This window comes from Macaca fascicularis, chromosome 6 (genome assembly GCF_037993035.2).
Source record: "Macaca fascicularis isolate 582-1 chromosome 6, T2T-MFA8v1.1".
NCBI classification, from domain to species: domain Eukaryota; kingdom Metazoa; phylum Chordata; class Mammalia; order Primates; family Cercopithecidae; genus Macaca; species Macaca fascicularis.
In genome coordinates this window covers 99,498,520-99,520,497 of record NC_088380.1, presented here as the reverse complement: position 1 = coordinate 99,520,497, position 21,978 = coordinate 99,498,520, and the positions used below count along the sequence as shown (strand labels likewise).

At 35.4% G+C, this 21,978-nt stretch overlaps 1 protein-coding gene across 3 annotated transcripts in view; it reads left to right on the top strand.

The window, feature by feature from the left end:
• Positions 1-21,978, top strand: part of SKIC3 (SKI3 subunit of superkiller complex) — a 92,188-nt gene that overhangs the window by 36,457 nt on the left and 33,753 nt on the right. For all 3 annotated transcript variants that reach the window (XM_005557399.4, XM_045394027.2, XM_073993885.1), the window contains 13 exons: positions 1,978-2,154; positions 2,245-2,389; positions 2,551-2,629; positions 2,715-2,776; positions 2,891-2,947; positions 4,399-4,467; positions 5,697-5,771; positions 6,732-6,873; positions 9,705-9,798; positions 12,417-12,494; positions 15,480-15,604; positions 16,771-16,894; positions 21,457-21,678. In XM_005557399.4, the coding sequence (XP_005557456.3) occupies positions 1,978-2,154; positions 2,245-2,389; positions 2,551-2,629; positions 2,715-2,776; positions 2,891-2,947; positions 4,399-4,467; positions 5,697-5,771; positions 6,732-6,873; positions 9,705-9,798; positions 12,417-12,494; positions 15,480-15,604; positions 16,771-16,894; positions 21,457-21,678 (1,449 nt within the window). The remainder of the gene's footprint in view (positions 1-1,977; positions 2,155-2,244; positions 2,390-2,550; positions 2,630-2,714; positions 2,777-2,890; positions 2,948-4,398; positions 4,468-5,696; positions 5,772-6,731; positions 6,874-9,704; positions 9,799-12,416; positions 12,495-15,479; positions 15,605-16,770; positions 16,895-21,456; positions 21,679-21,978) is intronic.

Genomic DNA, 21,978 nt, shown 5'->3' with positions numbered 1-21,978 from the left:
TGGCAAGGATGTGGAGAAGAGGGAACTCATATGGTTTATGGGAATGCAAACTAGTATAGCCACTGTGGAGAACTGTATGGAGTTTTCTCAAAAAACTGCAAGTAGAACGACCATATGATCCAGCAATCCCACTACTGGGAACTTATCCAAAGGAAAGAAAATCATTATATCAAAGAGACATCTGTACCCTCATGTTAATTGCAGCACTATTCACAATAGTCGAGATATGGAATCAACCTAGATAGTCAACAACAGATGAATGGATAAAGAAAATGTGGTATTTATATACAATGGAATACTATTCAGCCATAAAAAAGAATGAAATTCTATCATTTAAGGCAACTTGGATAGAACTGGAGGACATTATGTTAAATGAAATAAGCCAGGAACAGAAAGTTAAGCACCATATGTGCTTACTCATATGTGGAAGCTAAAAAAAAAAATTGATCTCATAGAAGTAAAAAGTAGAACAGAGGATATTAGAAGCTGGGAAGGGTAGGGGAAAGGGGTATATGGGTAGTATTTGTTAAAGGACACAAAATTATGGCTAGATACAAGGAATAAGTTCTAGTGTTCTGTAGCACTGTAGAATGACTATAGTTAACGATAATATATAGTTTCAAATAGCTAGAAGGATAGTGAACATTCTTAACACAAAGAAATGATAAATGTTTGAGATTATTAATATGCTAATTACCCTGATATGATCATGATACATTATATGTATCAAAAAATCTCTGTACCCCATGAATATATATAGTTATGCCAATTAAAAAATAAAATTTAGGCCGGGCGCGGTGGCTCAAGCCTGTAATCCCAGCACTTTGGGAGGCCGAGACGGGCGGATCACGAGGTCAGGAGATCAAGACCATCCTGGCTAACACAGTGAAACCCCGTCTCTACTAAAAATACAAAAACTTAGCCGGGCGAGGTGGCAGGCGCCTGTAGTCCCAGCTACTCGGGAGGCTGAGGCAGGAGAATGGCGTGAACCCGGGAGGCGGAGCTTGCAGTGAGCTGAGATCCGGCCACTGCACTCCAGCCTGGGTGACAGAGCGAGACTCCGTCTCAAAAAAAAAAAATAAAAATAAAAAATAAAATAAAATAAAATAAAATTTATAAAAATCTTTCAGATCTTACCAAATATATTTGATACATTTTATTTGAGGTGTCTTCATTGATTTTTTTGCTGCCATAACAGAATACCACAGTCTGGTTAATTTACAAAGAATAGATGTTTATTTGACTTGGTTCTGGAGGCTGATAAGTTCAGGAGCGTGGTGCTGGCATCTTGGTGAGGATCATCGTACAGCAGAAGGGCAGAATGCAAGAGAAAAAAAATGGAACTGAACCTACCCTTTTATCAGGAGCTCACTCCTGTGACAACTAACCCATTCTTACAATAACAGTATTAATCCATTTGTGGGGCAGAGCCCTCATGACATAATCACCTCTTAAAGGTCCTACTTCTCAACATTGTTGCCCTGGAGATTGAGTTCTCAACTCATGAACTTTGTGGGGACGTAGTCAAAACTACACAGCATGAGAGAAGATCTAAAAGCAAAAACCTGAGTTTACAATGGTCAGTTGTAAGAGAGTTACGAACTTTACTGCCTTGGTCATTGCTTAAACACAAAAAGCATAGTTTTAACATTTTAATATTAAAAGAAAATTGGTCCTGGAAAACTTATTTATTTATTTGTGTGATTGCTGCTACTTCTAATAAAAATGGTGAAGAGTACAAAAAAAAGGTGTCCACAAAATTTCTGGCACTTAAAGTAATCCCTTCCTCCCTCCCTTTCTCCTTTTCTTCTTCCCTTCCTATTAGGGAGGTGGTATGATATAATTCAGTTAGGAGGAGATTAGTAAAGCATTCGCAGTGCTTAGTGTACAGTTTTTCTGTTTTAAGTAATAATCAGGGAGATAAACTTCATACTTTTTATAAATAATTTATAAGAATCACACTGTTTCTTTTTTTAGTGCTCTACAGCATCGAGCTGATGTGTCCTGCCTCTGGAAGCTAGCTGGGGATGCTTGTACCTGTCTGTATGCTGTCTCACCATCTAAAGTGAATGTTCATGTTTTAGGAGTCCTTCTAGGTCAGAAAGAAGGAAAACAAGTATTAAAGAAAAATGAGCTCCTCCACTTTGGAGGAAGGTAATTTGCAAAGATTGCCAGTTAATAACATTTGAATTGAATTAAGGCATTATAACAAAAACCATAACATTCACTTTCGTATTCCCATAGGTGTTATGGTCGTGCATTAAAACTGATGTCTACGTCTCATACATGGTGTGATCTTGGAATTAATTATTATCGCCAAGCAAAACATCTAGCAGAAACAGGCAGCAACATGAATGATCTTAAGGAGTTGCTGGAGAAATCTTTACATGTATGGTTTATATAAATTTTTTGTAAACTTTTTAAAAAGCTAAATGCTTTCCTCAAAGATGTTTTGAAGTAAATAGTGTTTTCACATAAAACCACATATATCTTGATATACATGCTGCTATTCCAAGAAATAAAAATTAATCTAATTTAACTTCTTTTCAGTGTCTGAAAAAAGCAGTGAGACTCGACAGTAATAATCACTTATACTGGAATGCTCTTGGTGTGGTTGCATGTTACAGTGGTGAGAATTGAGTAACACTTCAATATTTTTAGAAGATTGTGTATTTCAAACAAAGTTCAGTTTCATCAAGTTCTGTATTTTTCAGGTATTGGAAATTATGCCCTTGCTCAGCACTGTTTCATCAAATCAATCCAGTCAGAACAAATTGTGAGTATTCTATGCGTCTATAAAAAATAACTTCAAAATTTAGTATTACTAATTTTCTGAGACTTTCAAGTAGACAAGAGGCATATTTTAAGAAAAAAAATGTATGTTTTTTAGAATGCTGTTGCATGGACCAACTTGGGAGTGTTATACCTCACAAATGAAAATATTGAGGTAAATATGTTGCCTGTCATATTTAAAATAAAAAATATTTTCTATATTATTATCTCCTCAATAGCTTAGCTTCTTGTGGAGAAATGTTTTTGCATATCGTTATCTAGCCAGTATGCTCTTCAGTATGCTAGTTAATTGATGATATTCAATTTATGTTGAATAATTAATGTGTAAGATTTATTTTCCTTTTTATGACCTTCAAGAAACTTGTGGTTTTATGATTATGTTAGTTTTTCATTTAGAGATTAAGACAGTTCTATTCTGAGTCAATCTGGCATTTTTTTATCTGTACACATGTAAGAGAAGTCCTGTGTAGATAGTGTTGGAGGTGGAGTGGATAAGCGCAAGGGAGACAGTAATCTCTAGAAGCTTAAATTTAACCTTTGCTTGGGTACTTCACATTTTGGCTTTAGTAGATGTTAATCTCTTTAAATAGCAAGTGTAATTTGTCATACTTGAGCAATTATTCATTAGGCAATTACAACTAAAGTGATTGGGAGCATGTTTATAGGTCATGTTTGGAAAGTTTCCACAAATCTATAGGTAATACCACGTCTGAACTGTTTTGTGTTTCAGCCAGTATATTGAGTCTCATTCCAAAAAGCTTTCACAATATTCTCAAGGATACATTAAGTCACTGCAAAAAAGACTGGATTTAGAAAATTGTAAATAGATTAAATAAAATATTAATTTGGATTTTAAAATACATTTTTAAAAAATTAAATAAAAATTTTTAAAAAATTTAAATAAAACAATGTCTTAGTAAGCTATGGATGTGGTTTTATTGTAGCATGGGATAGTTGTTACCCGTGAGCTTACTTTTTAAAAACAGGAAAAATAAGACTGTTTCCTGCCATACATAGATTATTGAGAAAATAGTATAAAGCAGTATGTAATAAAAAGTTATTTTTTGTGGCAGAAAAAAAAAAGCATCAAAGTTAATGTGTCCAAGTTAGATATTTTTGAAGTTTCCTCATTGCTTAATGCACAATTATGTTGTTGATCACTCCTTCTCTAGTAGCAGTATAATACATGTCTGGGACTTCATTGGTTAGGACTTCATTAGTTGTGAGTTCTTATCCTCCCAGTTAAGCTAAAAGAAAGGGGAATAGATAGCCTTATTTAATCATTGCCTTCAAACCTATGGCTAGCTAATGGGCACATGATTGGTTGGTTAAAAGTTCTGCAGACTACAAGGTAGAACCCCCTTTTGCTGGGGTTCAGAACTCCTAACCTGGGGAGAAATCTGTTGCACCTAGGAGTTCTAGAACTGTGCAGTTAAAACACTGCTTTAAGCATTGCTAATTATGCTTAAACAGTGAAGTTTTATGTTCATACATATTTATGATGAGAGGTTTGACTTATTCTCTTATTTTATGCTTTTTAAACATAAGCGGTTTAATAAGTTTGTAAAATGACTTGCTGTAATATTTTTTGCCTTTTTTTCCTAGCAAGCTCATGAAGCTTTCAAAATGGCCCAGTCCCTTGATCCATCTTATTTAATGTGCTGGATTGGACAAGTAAGATATATAACATATAGTTACTAATAAGCTTGTTGATATAAGTAACTGACTGATATACATAATAGTGATAATAATGGTAACGGATAGCATTTGAGGACTTACTTTGTGCCAGTCACTATGCTTAGCTCTTTGTATACACTATTTCAGTTAATCTATCATCAATTCTTTGAAATATGGTTAATGTTATACTCTCTTTATAGTTGTGGAAATGGAAAGTCAGAGATCCTAAGTGTCGTTCCTAAGGCCACATAGCTTGTAAGGATTTAACTCTGATTTGGGGGGGCCTCTGAACACTTACCAGTCTGACATTACTGTGCCTAAAAAATAAACCCATAACTGTATTGTGTAACTCTCATGTACAAAGAAAATGCACATTTACAAAGATCATTTTGAGTATTAGGTTTCTGTAAAATCTTCATATTTGATTTGTCACTTGTTTATGAGTATTCTCTCCTCCCCCAAAATTTAGATTTTTGTAATGCCAAATAGGAATCAGGATACTTTGTTACTAGTCTGAGTCTGTTACCTACTGATTTTTTTTCTTTTTTTTACCTTAGCATATCACTTTTCTGGATTTTAATTTTCTCACCTGAAAAAGGAGATTAGACTGAGTGGCCTCAAAGTTCTTGCCTGGTTGAGGAATTATAATGAATTAGTAAGCAGTCAGTTGCTTTGGTTCAGAGAGTAGGAGCATCACCCATATTAGAAAATTATTAATCAGGGTTTAGAGATCTTTTATTGTATTTTAGACTCTTGGGCCTAATTCTAGTTAATTGGTGAAGCAAGCAGAGCTCGAAAGGCAAACTCCTGTTCCCATTCACTGTGGTAGCATCTGGGAGCAGAGGCATTGCTATGCTAACCTCTATGTCAACCATTGAACCCAGGAAGCCCAAGAATTTGCATTCTAACTGCTCCCAAGTGATGATTGTGAGGCTGGTCCAAGGGACCTCACTTCGCGTAGTACTGCTCTAGGTCAGTAGATCTTAGATGATTATCAGAATCACTTTTTTTAAATTTTAAAAGTATTTTTGGTTTTAAAAATAATTTATTTTAGCAGGTAACTGGAAGATTTAGTTAAAATAATAACAATAGAAGTGAAAAACTTTGGTTAACTTTGCTTTTAAGCTCTGCTAGTAAACCTTTGGTTCTTCTAGACAGTTTTATTTTTTATTATTACTGTTATTTTCTTTTAAACACATTAAGAGTCTGTTTTTTTCCTTTTGTAGGCTCTTATTGCTGAGGCAGTTGGAAGTTACGACACTATGGATCTCTTCAGGCACACTACAGAACTAAATATGCATGTAAGAATCTGAACATTCTTCTTGAGTATTCATTAATGAGAAAAGTATTATCCTTGTTAAGGGAATGAATAGATATTGGGCTAGGCGTAGTGGCTTGCGCCTGTAATCCCAGTGATTTGGGATGCCAAGGCAGGAGGATTGGTTGAGGCCAGCCTGGACAACATAGCAAGACCCTGTCTTAAAAAAAAAATTTAAAAATTAGCCAGGTATGATGGTGTATACCTGTAGCCCTAGCTACTCAGGAGGCTGAGGCAGGAGGATTGCTTGAGTCCTCGAGTTTCAGGATACAGTGAGCTATGATCATGCCATCTCACTCCACCCTGGGCAACAGAGCAAGATTCTGTCTCTAAGAAAAGGAAAAGGAAAATGAATAGATAGTGGTATTAGATGTTAATGACATCAGTTGTTTTAATTATTTATTCTTTCTTAGAAACAGTTGTCTTGAATTAAAGAACTACCGTTTTTCTTTTTTCTCCAACTTTCAAGAGCTGGTGAAGAAATGACATGACATTGAGATTTAATAGATATAGTAGCAGTCATATATTAATAAAATAGAAACTGAGACTCTAGGAAAAAGATAGACATGAGATAAGGAGTAGGCATGGTAGACATTTCTAGATTATTTATGAAAATGTTTTAGAATTCTTTTTTTTTTTTGGTTTGACCTTTGGCAATGGTGCTGAGGAGGGGAAAGCCAACCCATCAGGCGAGGCTCTGTTTTCTGCATTTTATCCTCTTTCATTCTTCTAGTTAGGATTGGAACAAGTAATTTCAATATGTTCTTTGCTGTGTTTTATCATAGAGACTCTTCATTTAAAGGTACTTTTAACAGTTGACTTAAAGAACACTGAGATGTGTTCTAGGATATTTATTGTATTGAAGTGCATTGTTTTATTTATTATAATTTTTATTGACATATTTATTATTCTATGTCTGCTTGTTAACATTGGCTTTTTAAAGACTGAAGGAGCTTTAGGTTATGCATATTGGGTCTGCACAATATTACAAGATAAAAGCAACAGAGAAACAGAGCTGTACCAGTACAACATCCTCCAGATGAATGCTATTCCAGCAGCACAAGTTGTTTTGAATAAATACGTAGGTAAGTTACCTGTTATATAATAGCAAGATATTTGAATAACTATTGAAATAATTTAAATAATTTTTAAAAGTAAAATTTTTAAATTTAATTCATTTCAAATTCAATATTGGTGTTCTTTAAGACATGAATTTGCCTTCTTTTTGCAGTGGCGAAGCAGTCTTTACTTTGTAAACTTTACTAAAGGCTTTTGAAGAAAGATAATTGTTACCTAATGATGCAAGATAAAAGTAATTTCCTTATTATAGTGGAGAGTGTATTATAGTGGAGTGTATTAATACACTGTCCACTATACACTATATACTAGAACAGTTGCTGCTGTTCTAGCTTTGCCTTTTACTTTCTCTGCAGTCCTAGGCCAAGTGTTTTACCTCCCTTAACTTCTATTTGCTGCTTGGATAGTGGATACAACAATACCTGGATTGTAGAGTTGTGAGAACTAGGTGAGATAATATAAATGGAGTACCAAACCCAGTGACTGTAGCTTCCCCACTTAACACCTAATTTTTCTTGAAGATATTGGAAAAATACGTTTAGGTTTAGGACGTTGACAGAGTGATGAAGTTTTATTAACTATCTATTGTAATAATTTCTTGTCTTTTAAAATAAAACTACCATTGGTTTTGGTTATTAATCTCTGCTCCACCAATTAGTAGCCTTGATTGAAACCTTGGGCATGCTACCAAAATTCTCAACAGGAAAGTATTTATTGCTTAGTGTTTAAATAAGGTGATTTGTACAAAATGTTATGCAGAGTGCCTGGCATATCCTAGATGCTCAAGAAAATGTTAGTTTCATTAACTTTTGACAAAATACTAATAAAGAAGCAAGGAGTTTAAGCAGGAATACTGAAAACAGTAAATATTGACAATCAAATAATATAAAGAATCAGACAAATTGTGAAAAACAGGAGAGAAAATGCCTTACTGTAGATATTGTGGGGATTGTGGCACTCTGCATGCATTTAGCCTGAGGCAGTAGACTAGGCAACTAATTTACAAACATCAGCACTTAGGGTAGGTTTGTCTTAGGGTGGGTGTGGCATGTGAATGCATGGATCTCCTCATGCTCATTTTTTATTTATTTATTTTTTTGAGACGGAGTCTCGCTCTGTCACCCAGGCTGGAGTGCAATGACACAATCTCGGCTCATTGCAACCTCCGCCTCCCAGGTTCAAGCCATTCTCCCGCCTTAGCCTCCCGTTTAGGTGGGATTACAGGTGCATGCCACCATGCTCGGCTAATTTTTTGTATTTTTTGTAGAGACGGGGTTTCATCGTGTTAGCCAGGATGGTTTCAATCTCCTGACCTCGTGATCCACCTGCCTCAGCCTCCCAAAGTGCTGGGATTACAGGTGTGAGTCACTGTGCCTGGCCCTCATGCTTATTTTGACTCAGTTTTGTTGACTCTTTCTGTTGTGACTTGAAGGATTTTTCAAGAATAACTATGACTATATGATTTTAACCTTAGTTGTTGATCTTAGAACCTAACAATCATAAGATATGGTTACGGTGTACTTTGTTAAATAATCTAAAAGATTTGAAGGCTTACTTTCCACTACTGCTTTTAAGTAGATTATATCAGATATGTTTCTTTTTCTACATTTCACCTTCTTCGATAGGTAATCACCCAATGGGTTCACTTTGCCCGCTGCATAGACAGAGCCAATTCATCAAGACAGGGGAATTGCAATAGAAAAAGAGTAATTAATGCAGAGCCGGCTGTGCGGAGGACTAGAGTTTTATTATTACCGAAATCAGTCTCCCCGAGTAAGCATTTGGGGATCAGCATGTTTGAGAATAATTTGGTGGATGGTGGTGGACAGGCCCTGAGTTGGAAGTGCTGACTGGTTGTGTCGGAGATGAAATCATAGGGATTTGAAGCTGTCTTCTTGCACAGAGTCAGTTCCTGGGTGGGGGCCACAAGATCAGATGAGCCAGTTTATCAATCTGGGTGATGCCAGCTGATCCATCAAGTGCAGGCTCTGAATAGTGATGTTATCCCCAGGAGCAATTTGGGGAGGGTCAGAATCTTGTAGCCTCCAGCTGCAGGACTCCTAAACCATAATTAATCTTTTGACTAATTCGTTGGTCCTGCAAAGGCAGGTCTAGTCCCCAGGCAAGGAGTTTGTTTTGGGAAAGGGCTGTTGTCATCTTTGTTTCTATCTATAAACTATAAACCAAGTTCCTCCTATTTTTAGTTTAGCCTACACCCAGGAATGAATGAGGACAGCATGGAGGTTAGAAGCAAGATAGAGTTAGGTCAGATTTCTGTCACTGTTTCAGTTATAATTTTGAAATGGTGGTTTCAGATACATGATGTTTTTTGACATTCAAATTTCAAAATACTGCACTGAAATTACTAAACTTACCTTCTGTTTCTAGTGTACAATACTGACTTTGTTTTTTTTTTTTAAATACATATGTGTTGGAACAGAACCACCAAGAGAAATTATTGCTTAATTTAATCATAGGAAGGCTTAAGTAATTAGCCAAAGAACTGAATTTCTTTATAAATCTCATGACTGGTTTTAACAAGAACTGTCATTTCAAGTTATGATACCTTTGGGCATAAAAATGTTTAAATTCTAAAATACAACTAAAACTAATACAACTAAAATCAAATATAACTATTAAACATTATTCAGTGATTAGAAGAGTTAATAAAGTTTTTACTGCCATATTATATTCAAGATAAAATCAGGCCACTATTCTTAACAGTGTGAGTGATCTCAAGAGGTAATCTGGTATTTAAGATACTGAAAAAATAAAACTAATATTTTGTTAATGCCATCAGTATGCATATGTAAAAATGAAGATATTTCTCATTTTCTAGAAAGAATTCAGAATTATGCTCCAGCTTTCACAATGTTGGGTTACTTAAACGAACATCTGCAACTCAAAAAGGAAGCAGCAAATGCATACCAAAGGTAAACTACATTTAATTGTGATAGATGCAGGAGGAAGATGAGGGGAGGGGTTCCTGGAGAATCTCTGACTGGCCTCTGCATTGGGAGAACGGAGTGAAGCCTGGGGGAGTTCATGCCATTTGCAGGCAGAGAGGAACCTGGCCTCTTCATTTCTTGTGTGTGTGGCCTGGAATCAATCTGTGAGACGGGGGTCTGTTAGCAGGAACCTCTCTCGCTTTGCTAAGAGGTTTTTTTCTTTTTTCCTTTTCACCCAATAAATCCGTTCCCCTCACCCTTCAGTGTGTCTGCATGCCTAACTTTTCCTGCTTGTGTGACAAGGACCTGGTTTTAGCGGAACTAAGGAACAAAGTTCTACATCAGTTGCAATGCAATCATTGTTTATCATTTAGCTTTTCAAATGTTAGTTTCATTCTCAGGAAGAAGGTACTAAATAATTGTTTTGACTCCTTTCCTGATGTTTCCTTGTATACTATTATTACATCTTAGAAGGTGAAAAGATGTGATCCCAAATTTTCAGCTATATTTTGGTTTTTGTTGCTCATCTTAAGGAGGTGGGGTGGAGAAATTGAGAGAGAGAAATCAATAGAAAAGAAACAAGAAACAAAACAAAAAACTTATCAGATTTTTAGAAAAGTCTGTCTTTTAAGAACTTATCTAACTTTATTAGATTTGAAAATGTGTTCAGTGAGACAAGAAATAAGAACATTGTGATGTGTTTGTTTGAATGACTTTAATATCTACTATGTATTTATTCATTTAATAAATATTTGTTGACTACTGTGTGCCAAGCAGTGTTCTTGGCACTGGCTATTTTGCAGTAAATTAAAAAAGACAAAGGCCCTGTTCTCATGGAACGTGTGTTCTGTGGCTGAAGAGACATGATGAGCTAATAAACATCTGTGATGATAATAATTGCTAAGAAAGAAAATTAAAGTAGGGTAAAGGGCCAGAGAATGCAGGGCAGGAGGTGACATTTCAGGTGAGTTTAAGAATGGATAGATTAACTAAGGAGGCAGTTGAGGCCTGACTTCAGTGAACTGAGGCCACAAGCCACTTGTTTATCTGGGCAGGACAATTCTAGGCAGAAGGAGCAGCAAGAGAAGTGGAGAAGTGGAGGAGTAGATTTGGCATATTTACAGAATAAGAAAGCCAGTGTGCTACAATGGAATGACCAGCTGGAGAGTGGTAGGAAATGAAATCTACATAAATTTCTATATAAATTAATGGATAGGTGATAAGAAAATAACTATTGATCTCATGACCAACTACTAGATGAAAAGTAAAAAGACCTGGTTGCCTAATCTCTGAGGCACATTATTGCCCTAAATCTAAATAAATATTTACAGGAAGCCTTGTCAAGTGAAAAATAATTGAGGTGTCCTGAATGCTTTCCCATATCCTTTTATGGATCTCTCTGTAGTTCAAAGGAGTAATCACTAGATGGTACTGGAGCTTGTGTAATCGAGAAGTTATTTTTCCAGGTGTGTATGGAAAGAAGTATGTGAAAATAAATGTATATGAAAAACCACTATTTTGCTTCTTTCAAAGCCAACAAACTTAACAGTAAACTATAAATATGACAGACTGCAACAGTGAGCAAGATTTTTAAACAGAGAAAACTAGGCAGCTAGGGTGTTTGCTATTTTTTTTTGCAGTAGCAAATGACATATATATAAATGACATAAATAAAAACGACATATCGTTATTATTGCAGATATTGTGAATTTAACATTGGTTGCACCTTAGGCTTAAAATGGCATCTCCACAGTCACTTGGGTGTGTGTACCACTTTCTTGACTGATCATCACTGCTGTTTTCTGCTTTAAACAAGTATTTGATGGTTGAAACCACAAATTAGGCATAAATCTAAATAGGGGTATAGTTTTTCATCTCTGTAATACTGTCTTTAGGCTTCTCTAGCAAATTCTTGTTTTTCATGCAACATCAGGGAGATAGAAAGTCTTTATTGGCTATTTCTCCCTTGCCAGTCCTCTTTAAATGGGAATGAAAATAAAAACCAAAAATCTTGCTAAATATCTAACCCTTTTTAGTCGTTAAGACATTTCCCTGCCTGCCCATAGGGAACTGAGCATGAGAAGAAAATACACGTTGTCAGCAGGTTATTTATTCCAATCCTTGAGGGACTTCTAGTGACTAGTCCTCTTCCCTTAACTTACTTTTCTCTAAATATTTTTTCTGTATGTACAAGCAAGGACGCATGAAAGCATTCAATTTCCTGGCTTCCTAACTCAAACTACTAATATATAAATAGTTTCAAGAGTGTTGTCTATGAACTCCAAATATGTCAAAACTTTAAACTGTGACATAGTTATTTCCCATATTTAGATTTTTGGAATATTTAGAGCTCAAATGTAATAAATAATTTCACTTACTAAGAGGTCATTTAGATATTATTTTCCCAACAGTTTAAAATCTAAATATCTGTAAGTTCTTTTGTTGTACCAACTTAATAAAATATGAATAAGCTATTATAACTAGCACCAAAGAATTAGTAGAACTAAATGAACAAATATCTGTGGATTCAGCTAAAGAGGAAGGTAACAGAATGCTATTGCACAGAGATAAATTAAAATACCGTGATTTTTTTTTTTTTTAAGGGCAATTTTGTTGTTACAGAGTGCAGAAGACCAAGATACTTATAATGTTGCGGTAAGAAATTACGGCAGATTGTTATGGTAAGCATATTTTTTTCTCCATTAAGTCTATCAATTGATTGTATTTTTCTGGTGAAAGCTATGGAACTGGTGATATGCTGACTAGTTCCCAGAACAGTGGGACATGTAGGATACATAATTTCCACAGAAACAGGCTCCGTTAACAGTTTCCTGTACCTATAATGCTAACTAACCCCGGTGTGCTTTATATGGAGCAGATTTAGAACTCATGGTTTGTTGACTGGAGATGAGAACATTTGGAAGAGAGGTAGTGGCCATCTGTAATAGTAGAAGTCTAGTTAATTGGAAGAGGAATTAGATTTATTCTGATTTGCTATATATTCTTAAACTGGGGATGGACATTAGGGGTCCAGTAACCCCTTTGAAATAGTACACAAAAATTGTTGTGTGGGTACCTTTTGGGGATGAGGAAGGAGCTCTATATCTTTCCTCAGTTTTTCAGAGACTTCTAACTCTAAAAAAGAATAAAAGAAAGAAAGATTAAGAACCAATTGTTTTAGAGGGTAGAACTAACACCAGAGGATGGAAGTATTGTAGGAGGAAGGTTTTTGATTCAAGTTAAGGCAGCATCCTAGAGTCCTCTAAACTTGAATGGTGCAGTTTGCAAAACACTGTTAAAAGTATACTTTGATGCTTTAGGATTAGTGCCACATCTTTTAAGGAGCTACATGGTAGACCTTAGGTAGCCGGTTATTTTCTTTTATAACTGTGTACTTGAAAAATATCCAGAATTGGAAAATTATACTGTTCTGACTGCATCTCCTTTTAATCATTTAAACTGTTAATTTTTAAAAGTTGAAAAAATATTTAAAAGTTGAAAGAGCTGTCAGTTCCAAGATTTTGTTGAAGTAGAGGACAGATATATTGTATGGAATAAAGTATCTGTTCTTTTTAGTTTTGATGTTTTATATAATCTAAGTACTAATGTAAGTATTTTAGAAGAAAATGTATACCTTCAATTGAAAACAGATTATCTGTTTTTTTAAAATTTACTTTTATGAAATGTATGAAATTTGCAAACATGCAGTGAATAATAGAATAATTTAATAAAAACTCACCAGTCAAATTATATCTTAAAATTCTGTCAGCTTGTTTCAGGTTACTTTTCTTTCTTTTTTTTTTTTTGAGATGGAGTTTTGCACTGTTGCCCAGGCTGGAGGGCAGTGGCATGATCTTGGCTCACTGCAACCTCCACCTCCAGGGTTCAAGAGATTCTCCTGCCTCAGCCTCCTGAGTAGCTGGGATTACAGGTGCCCACCACCACGCCCAGCTAATTTTTTGTATTTTTAGTAGAGACGGAGTTTCACCATGTTGGCCGGGTTAGTCTCGAACTCCTGACCTTATGATTCGCCCACCTTGACCTCCCAAGGTGCTGGAATTACAGGTGTGAGCCACCGCGCCCAACCTTTAGGTTACTTTTTCCAGAAAAAATTCAGATAGATTCATTGAAGCACCCACATTCCCTTCCATAGTTCCATTCTTTTCTCCACAAAAGCACGCACATCTTGGAAGATAGTGTTCATTTAAAGAAATACTTTCAATATATATGTATGTATCCATAAACAATCTAAGGTAGTCCTCTTTCCTTTATCAAAATTTAAGTATTGATTTTGTAAGTTCTTTCACTTTTTAAAAACTTATTTATAAGTGAAGGTTGCCTATATTTTTAGCCCCCATTCATATCCTCAAAGATTAAAAAGATTTTGTAAAAAGATTTCCACAACACATTAAAAATAAAAACAGATTCAGATTATGGTGATGGATACCAAAAAGAAGAATCTTAAATCTCTTCAGATGATGGCGGTTGAGCTTATACAAGTTCCTTTTATCTTTAAGCAAAAACAAGTTATTTTTCTGTTATTAATAAGTATTGCACTTTAGTATATATTACAGTTTATATTTTCCTCCCTCTTTTTTTTTTTTTTTTTTTTTAAGATGGAGTTTCTCTCTTGTTGCCCAGGCTGGAGTGCAGTGGTTTGATCTCAGCTCATTGCAACCTCTGCCTCCCGGGTTCAAGTGATTCTCCTGCCTCAGCCTCTCCAGTAGTTGGAATTACAGGCGCCCACCACCACGCCTGGGTAACTTTTGTATTTTTTTAGTAGAGATGGGATTTCATCATGTTGGCCAGGCTAGGCTGGTCTTGAACTCCTGACCTCAAGTGACCCGCCCATCTCGGCCTCCCAATGTGCTGGGATTACAGGTGTGAGCCACTGCGCCCGGCCTCCTCCCTCTTAAACACAAAAAAGAATAATATTTTTGTTCATGGAATTTTAGTGTGTCTATATGCCCTCCAAAAAAGAAAAATGTGCAGATAAACAGTTTACACAAAAGATAGGTTTGATTCTGACTAGGCATTTTATGACTTGTTAAGCTTAGCAAAGATACTAGAACCATACTCATAGGGTAATATTTAATTAAGTATTAAGCTTAAAAAAATTAGAGATCCATATAAAAGTCAACTTGAAATTGTTTTTATAATTTGGGATTTTAATTAAAGTTTGTTAAAAAAAAAGAGAGAGACAATTTGTAATTTAGTAGACCACTATAAAAAAGGAAGTACACATGAAATTATCAGAGGAAACTTAGTGTAAAGTATTATTTTTTTTTTTTGAGAAGAGTCTTGCTTTGTCTTGCTCAGGCTAGAGTTCAGTGGTACAATCTTGGCTCACTACAACCTCCGCCTACCGGGTTCAAGCGATTCTCCTGCCTCAGCCTCCTGAGCAGCTAGGATTACAGGCATGCACCACCATGTCGGGCTAATTTTTGTGTTTTTAGTAGAGATGGGGTTTCACCATGATGGCCGGTCTGGTCTCGAACTCCTGACCTTGTGATCCACCCCCGCCCCCCTCAGCCTACTAAAGTGCTGGGATTACAGATGTGAGCCACTGCGCCCAGCCCAACTTAGTGTAATTGTATCTCTGTATTTTGATGATACATGCCAGAATTACTTTTGATATTAAAAGTAAGTTGTGTTTTACTTCTTAGTTCCATTGGCGAATATGATAAAGCTATCCAGGCTTTTAAGTCAACACCCCTTGAAGAGTTAGAAGACATCATAGGTTTTGCTTTGGCTTTATTCATGAAGGGGCTTTATAAAGAGAGCAGCAAAGGTAAGAATATTGCCCTGAAGCTAAAGGACATGTCTTTTCTGGAGTTGAGTTTAATCATGATGAGCATACATACAGAAAGATGTAATAATGAGATGGGGTGGGGGTTGCAATGTTTATTAAAATCTGACTAGGAGTCAGGAACAATACTAGGCACTTTTTATCTGTTACCTCATTTAGAATGTTGTTATGATGAGTAGTCTTTATAGTAGTGTTATGAGCTGAGTATTATACAAATGAGGCAACTGAGGCCCAAGATCACTTATGACAAATATGTGACTTAGCATTTGAAAGCAAATGTTTACTGCTCTACACTGCTTAGATAATAATTTCTGATAAATGAAGACCTCAACCATGTTAGTAATATATTTTGATTTCTCCAAATATGTTAAATGATGCATTTTCACATGTATGGGCTTAGCCCACATGTGTATAGAGCATTTAAGTATCTACTGCTTGATGGAGTTGCTTGGCTGCACGTGGGAATTTTGGTGATATCTCAGCAAAGAACATATTGAAATTACTTGTTCCAATCCTAACTAGAAGAATGAAAGAGGATAAAATGCAGAAAACAGAGCCTCGCCTGATGGGTTGGCTTTCCCCTCCTCAGCACCATTGCCAAAGGTCAAACCAAAAAAAAAAAAGAATTCTAAAACATTTTCATAAATAATCTAGAAATGTCTACCATGCCTACTCCTTATCTCATGTCTATCTTTTTCCTAGAGTCTCAGTTTCTATTTTATTAATATATGACTGCTACTATATCTATTAAATCTCAATGTCATGTCATTTCTTCACCAGCTCTTGAAAGTTGGAGAAAAAAGAAAAACGGTAGTTCTTTAATTCAAGACAACTGTTTCTAAGAAAGAATAAAGGCCTCAGCTTTGGCCTTTAAAGACAGTGACCTAGATTCCCATATAGATTCTGAAGGTAGAAGTTAGAGATTGTCACATAATAATCCTAATGATACCTGAGAATCACCTTGGAACACTGAAAACAAGTTAGATTATTATAAATTTTTATTCTATCTGCTTGAGAACAGGAGAATACAAAGATGTAATTGTATTTAGACCTTTCTGAAAAATAGGATTCGAAAAGAAAAAATCCCATGCTTCATCAATCAGGATGGCTTTTATATTGTTTTGTTTGTTTTCAATTTTATGTAACAGCCTATGAGAGAGCCTTGTCTATTGTTGAATCAGAGCAAGACAAAGCGCATATCTTGACAGCTCTGGCAATAACTGAATATAAACAAGGAAAAATGGATGTAGCCAAGACTTTGCTATTTAAATGGTATGTATAGTTGACATCAACATTTAACATGACCAGATACTTAAATATTTGGGTTGAGATTTGGAGCAATGTAAAATGAAGTTCTTAATGCTTTAGGAACTTCTGGGTGAACAAAAGGGATTGGGCCCACCTGGTTCTGAATTGATAGTCACAGGTGGAGCTACAGATTGTAATTTAATTCTTAGCCCTTGATCTATTGGATCTTTCAAAACTGTCCTATACTCTGTTGCGTATTTTTTTTAAAGATAATCTGATCACCTGATAAGTAGTATCCTAAAATTTTAATTAATTAATTAATAAAATTTTAATGAAGATAGTTGTAATGAAGCCTTGTTTTTTGGCTTCTTGGATTCCCAAAGAGATGTTTTCTTCTTTCCTTTTCACGGTAACCTGTTAAAAGGTTCATTTTCTCTACTAAAAAATACAAAAAACTAGCCGGGCGAGGTGGCGGGCGCCTGTAGTCCCAGCTACTCAGGAGGCTGAGGCAGGAGAATGGCGGGAGCCCGGGAGGCGGAGCTTGCAGTGAGCCGAGATCGCGCCACTGCACTCCAGCCTGGGCAACAGCGTGAGACTCCGTCTCAAAAAAAAAAATAAAAAAAAAAAAAAATAAATAAATAAATAAATAAAGGTGAATCTTTTTAAAAACGAGTAACAAAACTTAAAATTATTTCTGTGTTTTTGGAGTAAGTTAATAAAATAACGACCTGTGTTATTTGTGGTTACTTATATAATATTTTCTAACTTCTTGAAGATTAGTTTTTTAGAAAATTGGCCTTAATTCCTTCACAAGCAGTAGTAATTAATGCATGCTATTGAACAGTGGCCTCAATGAGTGTTTTATTGGCATTTTTGAGTGGTACTAATCTTCATGGTACAGAGATATTCTCCCATTGCAAAAAGCTTATATCCTTGCCTCCCACCTACTAAGTGGTAATATTAGCACCCCTCAGTCATTGTGACAACAAAAAAATTGCCTCTGTAACTACCTCATCTCCAAAGGTGGGGGGATAGAGATGGTTAGATGGTACTGGTTGAGAACCAGTTCTATAGGATAAACTTGACATGCGTTTATTTGATGTAATGCCTTTGCCTTATCCTGTGCCATTACAGTCATTTCCTTGTCTAATAAATAAGCAATTTTTTTTTCTTCCTCTTTGCTGGTTAGGAAAAACCAACCCATTTAAAAGAAAATCCTGTCACTTTACATGCCTATATCCTTTTAACATGTATCTATGGTTATATATAACATGTTTTGAGAACTTAAATTTGCAAATGGCTTGGTGACAAGAATCATAGATACTAATGATGACTGCAGTTATCAAGGGCAAAAGTAACCCCATATTAGAGTCATTAGATTTGTCTTTGGTTACTGCTTAAGACAGGAAATGGAAGTGGGAGAAAAAATAACAATGTAATCTTTTTTTCCCCTTCACCTATGTGAAGGAAAACCTTTACCCCTACGTTTTATGTTGTTGGATCCAAGCCTAGTTTTTTTGTTTTTTATGTTTCTTTTCTTTGTGTTTCTTTCTTTGTTTTTGATTTTCTGCGTGTCTTCACCCAAGCTTGACACTACCAACTGCTTCCATCTCTGCCCATTGGCACTCTTTTCTTTGATTTTCTTTCTATGAAAAGTTCAGTTACTTAACCTATATTGCTGCTGTTTGGCATTCATATGTTGGGAACTGAGCAGTGTTCTAGGCACTGATTTAAGAGGAACAGGATTTAGTTCATTATGGGAAAAAAATCTGGTTACCAACTTTTTACACTTTATGATAGTAAATAACCATGTGTAAAATCCTGAGAACATGGTAAAATACAACATACAATATTGAGCATTCAGCACGTGTTGGCTTAATATTAGAATGTAGTCATTTCAGTCATAATTTAGATTTTGTTTATTAATAAGTATTAAATTAGGTAGTTTTTTTTTCCATTGAGCAAGGCACAAATTAGAATTTCTTTTTTTGTTATCAATATTGAAATTTGTATTTTACTATTTGCTTTTTGACTTTTTTAGTTGTACCCATTAGCCATATGGTTATTTGCTAGACATGACACTGACTGACATACTTCCATATTTGGACACATATGTATTAACTCTTATTGTAAAAAGAGTTACTATGGATACTTTACGTAAGCTATTTACTTCAGAGCTGCCTCAGAAAATTCATGATTTCATACCTGCTTGTCAAAATGAAGTATAAAACTCTTAATTTCCCCCTTCCAAAAATAGTCCAAAGAGGTAATGGTAGATATGTGACATTTTATAATGTTATAAATATTTCTGTTATATTTCAATGAGCATTGTTTAAAACTTGGACCTGCTAAATTATTAGTTTATTTTTTATATAAGATCACTTAAATGAAAAGTAATTAAAATATATCTTTCCTGCATTGCCATCTACACAACATCAGATATTACGGATGTTAGATTGCATCTCCGTGTTAAATCTTCACTGATAGATGTACTTAGGTAAATCATGAAAATTCTATTTGTAACTATAGAAGTGAATTGTGAACGTAAAATGGTTATGCCATTTGGATAATGGCACTAGGCAGCATCTGTATAATAACAAATGGCAAAAATTCATGGCTAGCGATGTATAAAATAAAATATTCTTTGAGTAAAATATTCCCCTTATTAATGTTATAGAAGGAGGGATACAACAAAGAACTAACAATTTGTATGACAGTGTCAAATATTATTTTGATTTTAGTATTTCCTATTTTGGTTTACTTGCATCTTAGAAGAGCATAATGACATTGTTTGATGAAGCCTAATTATGCTGGACTGTTTTGACCTGGTTTAACCCTTGTGATAGGAATTTGGGGATGAGAACTGAATAGTCTTTGCCTGGAGTGACATTACACTCTAGAATTTCCACTTTGGAGAATACTCAGTCCTAACTTGTGATTCCTGGTACAACAAACTTTATTTTTCTCGCCTAGCAATGATCTAGAAGCAGAGGAATTCCAGTGCCTTTTAAAAGTTATTATGTGGTTTTCTTTTAAAAAGCTCCTGTTTTTGGAAAGTAGATCTGTTCATTATTTGCACATAAAATAAAACCACTTAAGTAAAAAAAAAAAAAAAAAAAGTTTAAAAAAATTCCTTTATTTTTATTGCAGTATAAAATTCATAATAATTCTTATAAGTTTGATTGTTAGTGGAGAGCTAAGATTTTCTTTATTTAAATTAACCGGGATTCCTAAACATTAATAGATTTTCCTCCATAAGGCTAAGTCAGATATTGTAGTTGAAAGAGGAAAAAAATGCTAGATGTTTACCTATAAAATCTAAATTCTCCTTAAATTATAAAAATACTCATTTGGAGTATAGTGGATATAGAGACAATTTGTACTTATTATGTAAAGTGCTAGTTTCAATACCATAGAGCAAATAGGGCAAATCTTTTTCGGAATGATAAAAATCATATTTTAATTGAAGAGTTTTTTTTATTATTTATACCTTCTAATATATTATTGGAACTCAATATTTTAGCAAAATTGTGCTAATTACTTACCTAGAAGTGAAACTCAAAGAAGCTAATTTATATTTGTTTCTAAAACCTAATGTGTTAGTTAGTTCTAGCACTGCTATAAAAAATACCTGAGACTGGGTGATTTATAGAGAAAAGAGGTTTAATTGGCTGAAGGTTCTGCAGGCTGTTGTACAGGAAGCATGGCAGCATTGCTTCTGGGGTGGCCTCAGGAAACTTATAATCATGACAGGAAGTGAAGGGGAAGCCGGCATGTTTTACGTGGCCAGAGCAGGAGGAAGAGAGAGGGAGGCGCTGCATACTTTTAAACAACCAGATCACGTGAGAATTCACTATACAGTACTAAATGGAGATGGTGCTAAACCATTCATGAGAACTCTGCCTCATGATCCAATCACCTCCCACTAGGCCCACTGCCAACACTGGGGATTACAATTCAACATGGGATTTGGGCGGGGACACAGATCCAAACCATCTCACTTAGATATAATGACCAGAAAATAAGTTTGGCTTTTGTTGCTCTGTGAAAAGTCATTGATGTTTTTAACTGCTTCAATCAGGGAAATTGCTATCTGTAAACACCAAGAAATTTGCTTTTATATTAATCTTAAAATTGAGTTTAGTTTGGTGAATCTTTATATAAATTGCTTTTTATACTAAATAATGTTTTAATAGTTACAGATAAAGACTACTGTAGTCATAGGCCGGGTGCGGTGGCTCACGTCTGTAATCCCAGCACTTTGGGAGGCCAAGACGGGCAGATCACCAGGTCAGGAGATTGAGACCATCCTGGCTAACACAGTGAAACCCTGTCTCTACTAAAAATACAAAAAATTAGCCGGGCATGGTGGTGGGTGCCCGTCGTCCCAGCTACTCTGGAGGCTGAGGCAGGAGAATGGCTTGAGCCCGGGAGGCGGAGCTTGCAGTGAGCCGAGATCGCGCCACTGCACTCCAGCCTGGGGGACAGAGCGAGACTCCGTCTCAAACAAACGAACAAACAAACAAACAAACAAAAAAAGACTACTCTAGTCGTAACTAATAGGTAATTTTAAAATATATTTACAGCTCTATCTTAAAGGAACCAACCACAGAAAGCCTTCAAGCCCTGTGTGCTCTAGGGTTGGCAATGCAGGATGCTACACTGTCAAAAGCAGCACTTAATGAGTTACTGAAGCACACCAAACACAAAGACAGTAATTATCAGAGGTGCCTTCTTACATCAGCGATTTATGCACTCCAAGGTCGCAGTGTGGCAGTGCAAAAACAAGTATCTAAAGCTGTTCACAGGTAAATTCTGTATTTGTGAACTTGGAACCTAATTATACTTGATATCATTGCATTTGACATTTGGACTTTATTAATACTATAAAATAAGGTAAGAATATACATTTGAAAACGACACCCTGGTTTTATGCAATTTTACGCAGGACCTGACTATATATATTATTTTACCTATAAGGATTGTGTTTTTTTAATTCAATTGATAAGTTTGGCCCTTAGTCAGGTTAAGGCCCAAACTTTGTTTTGCTATTAAAGCTCTTAATTCCCAAGTTTGTAATATTCTTAGTCTGTTGTCTGGTACTGTCT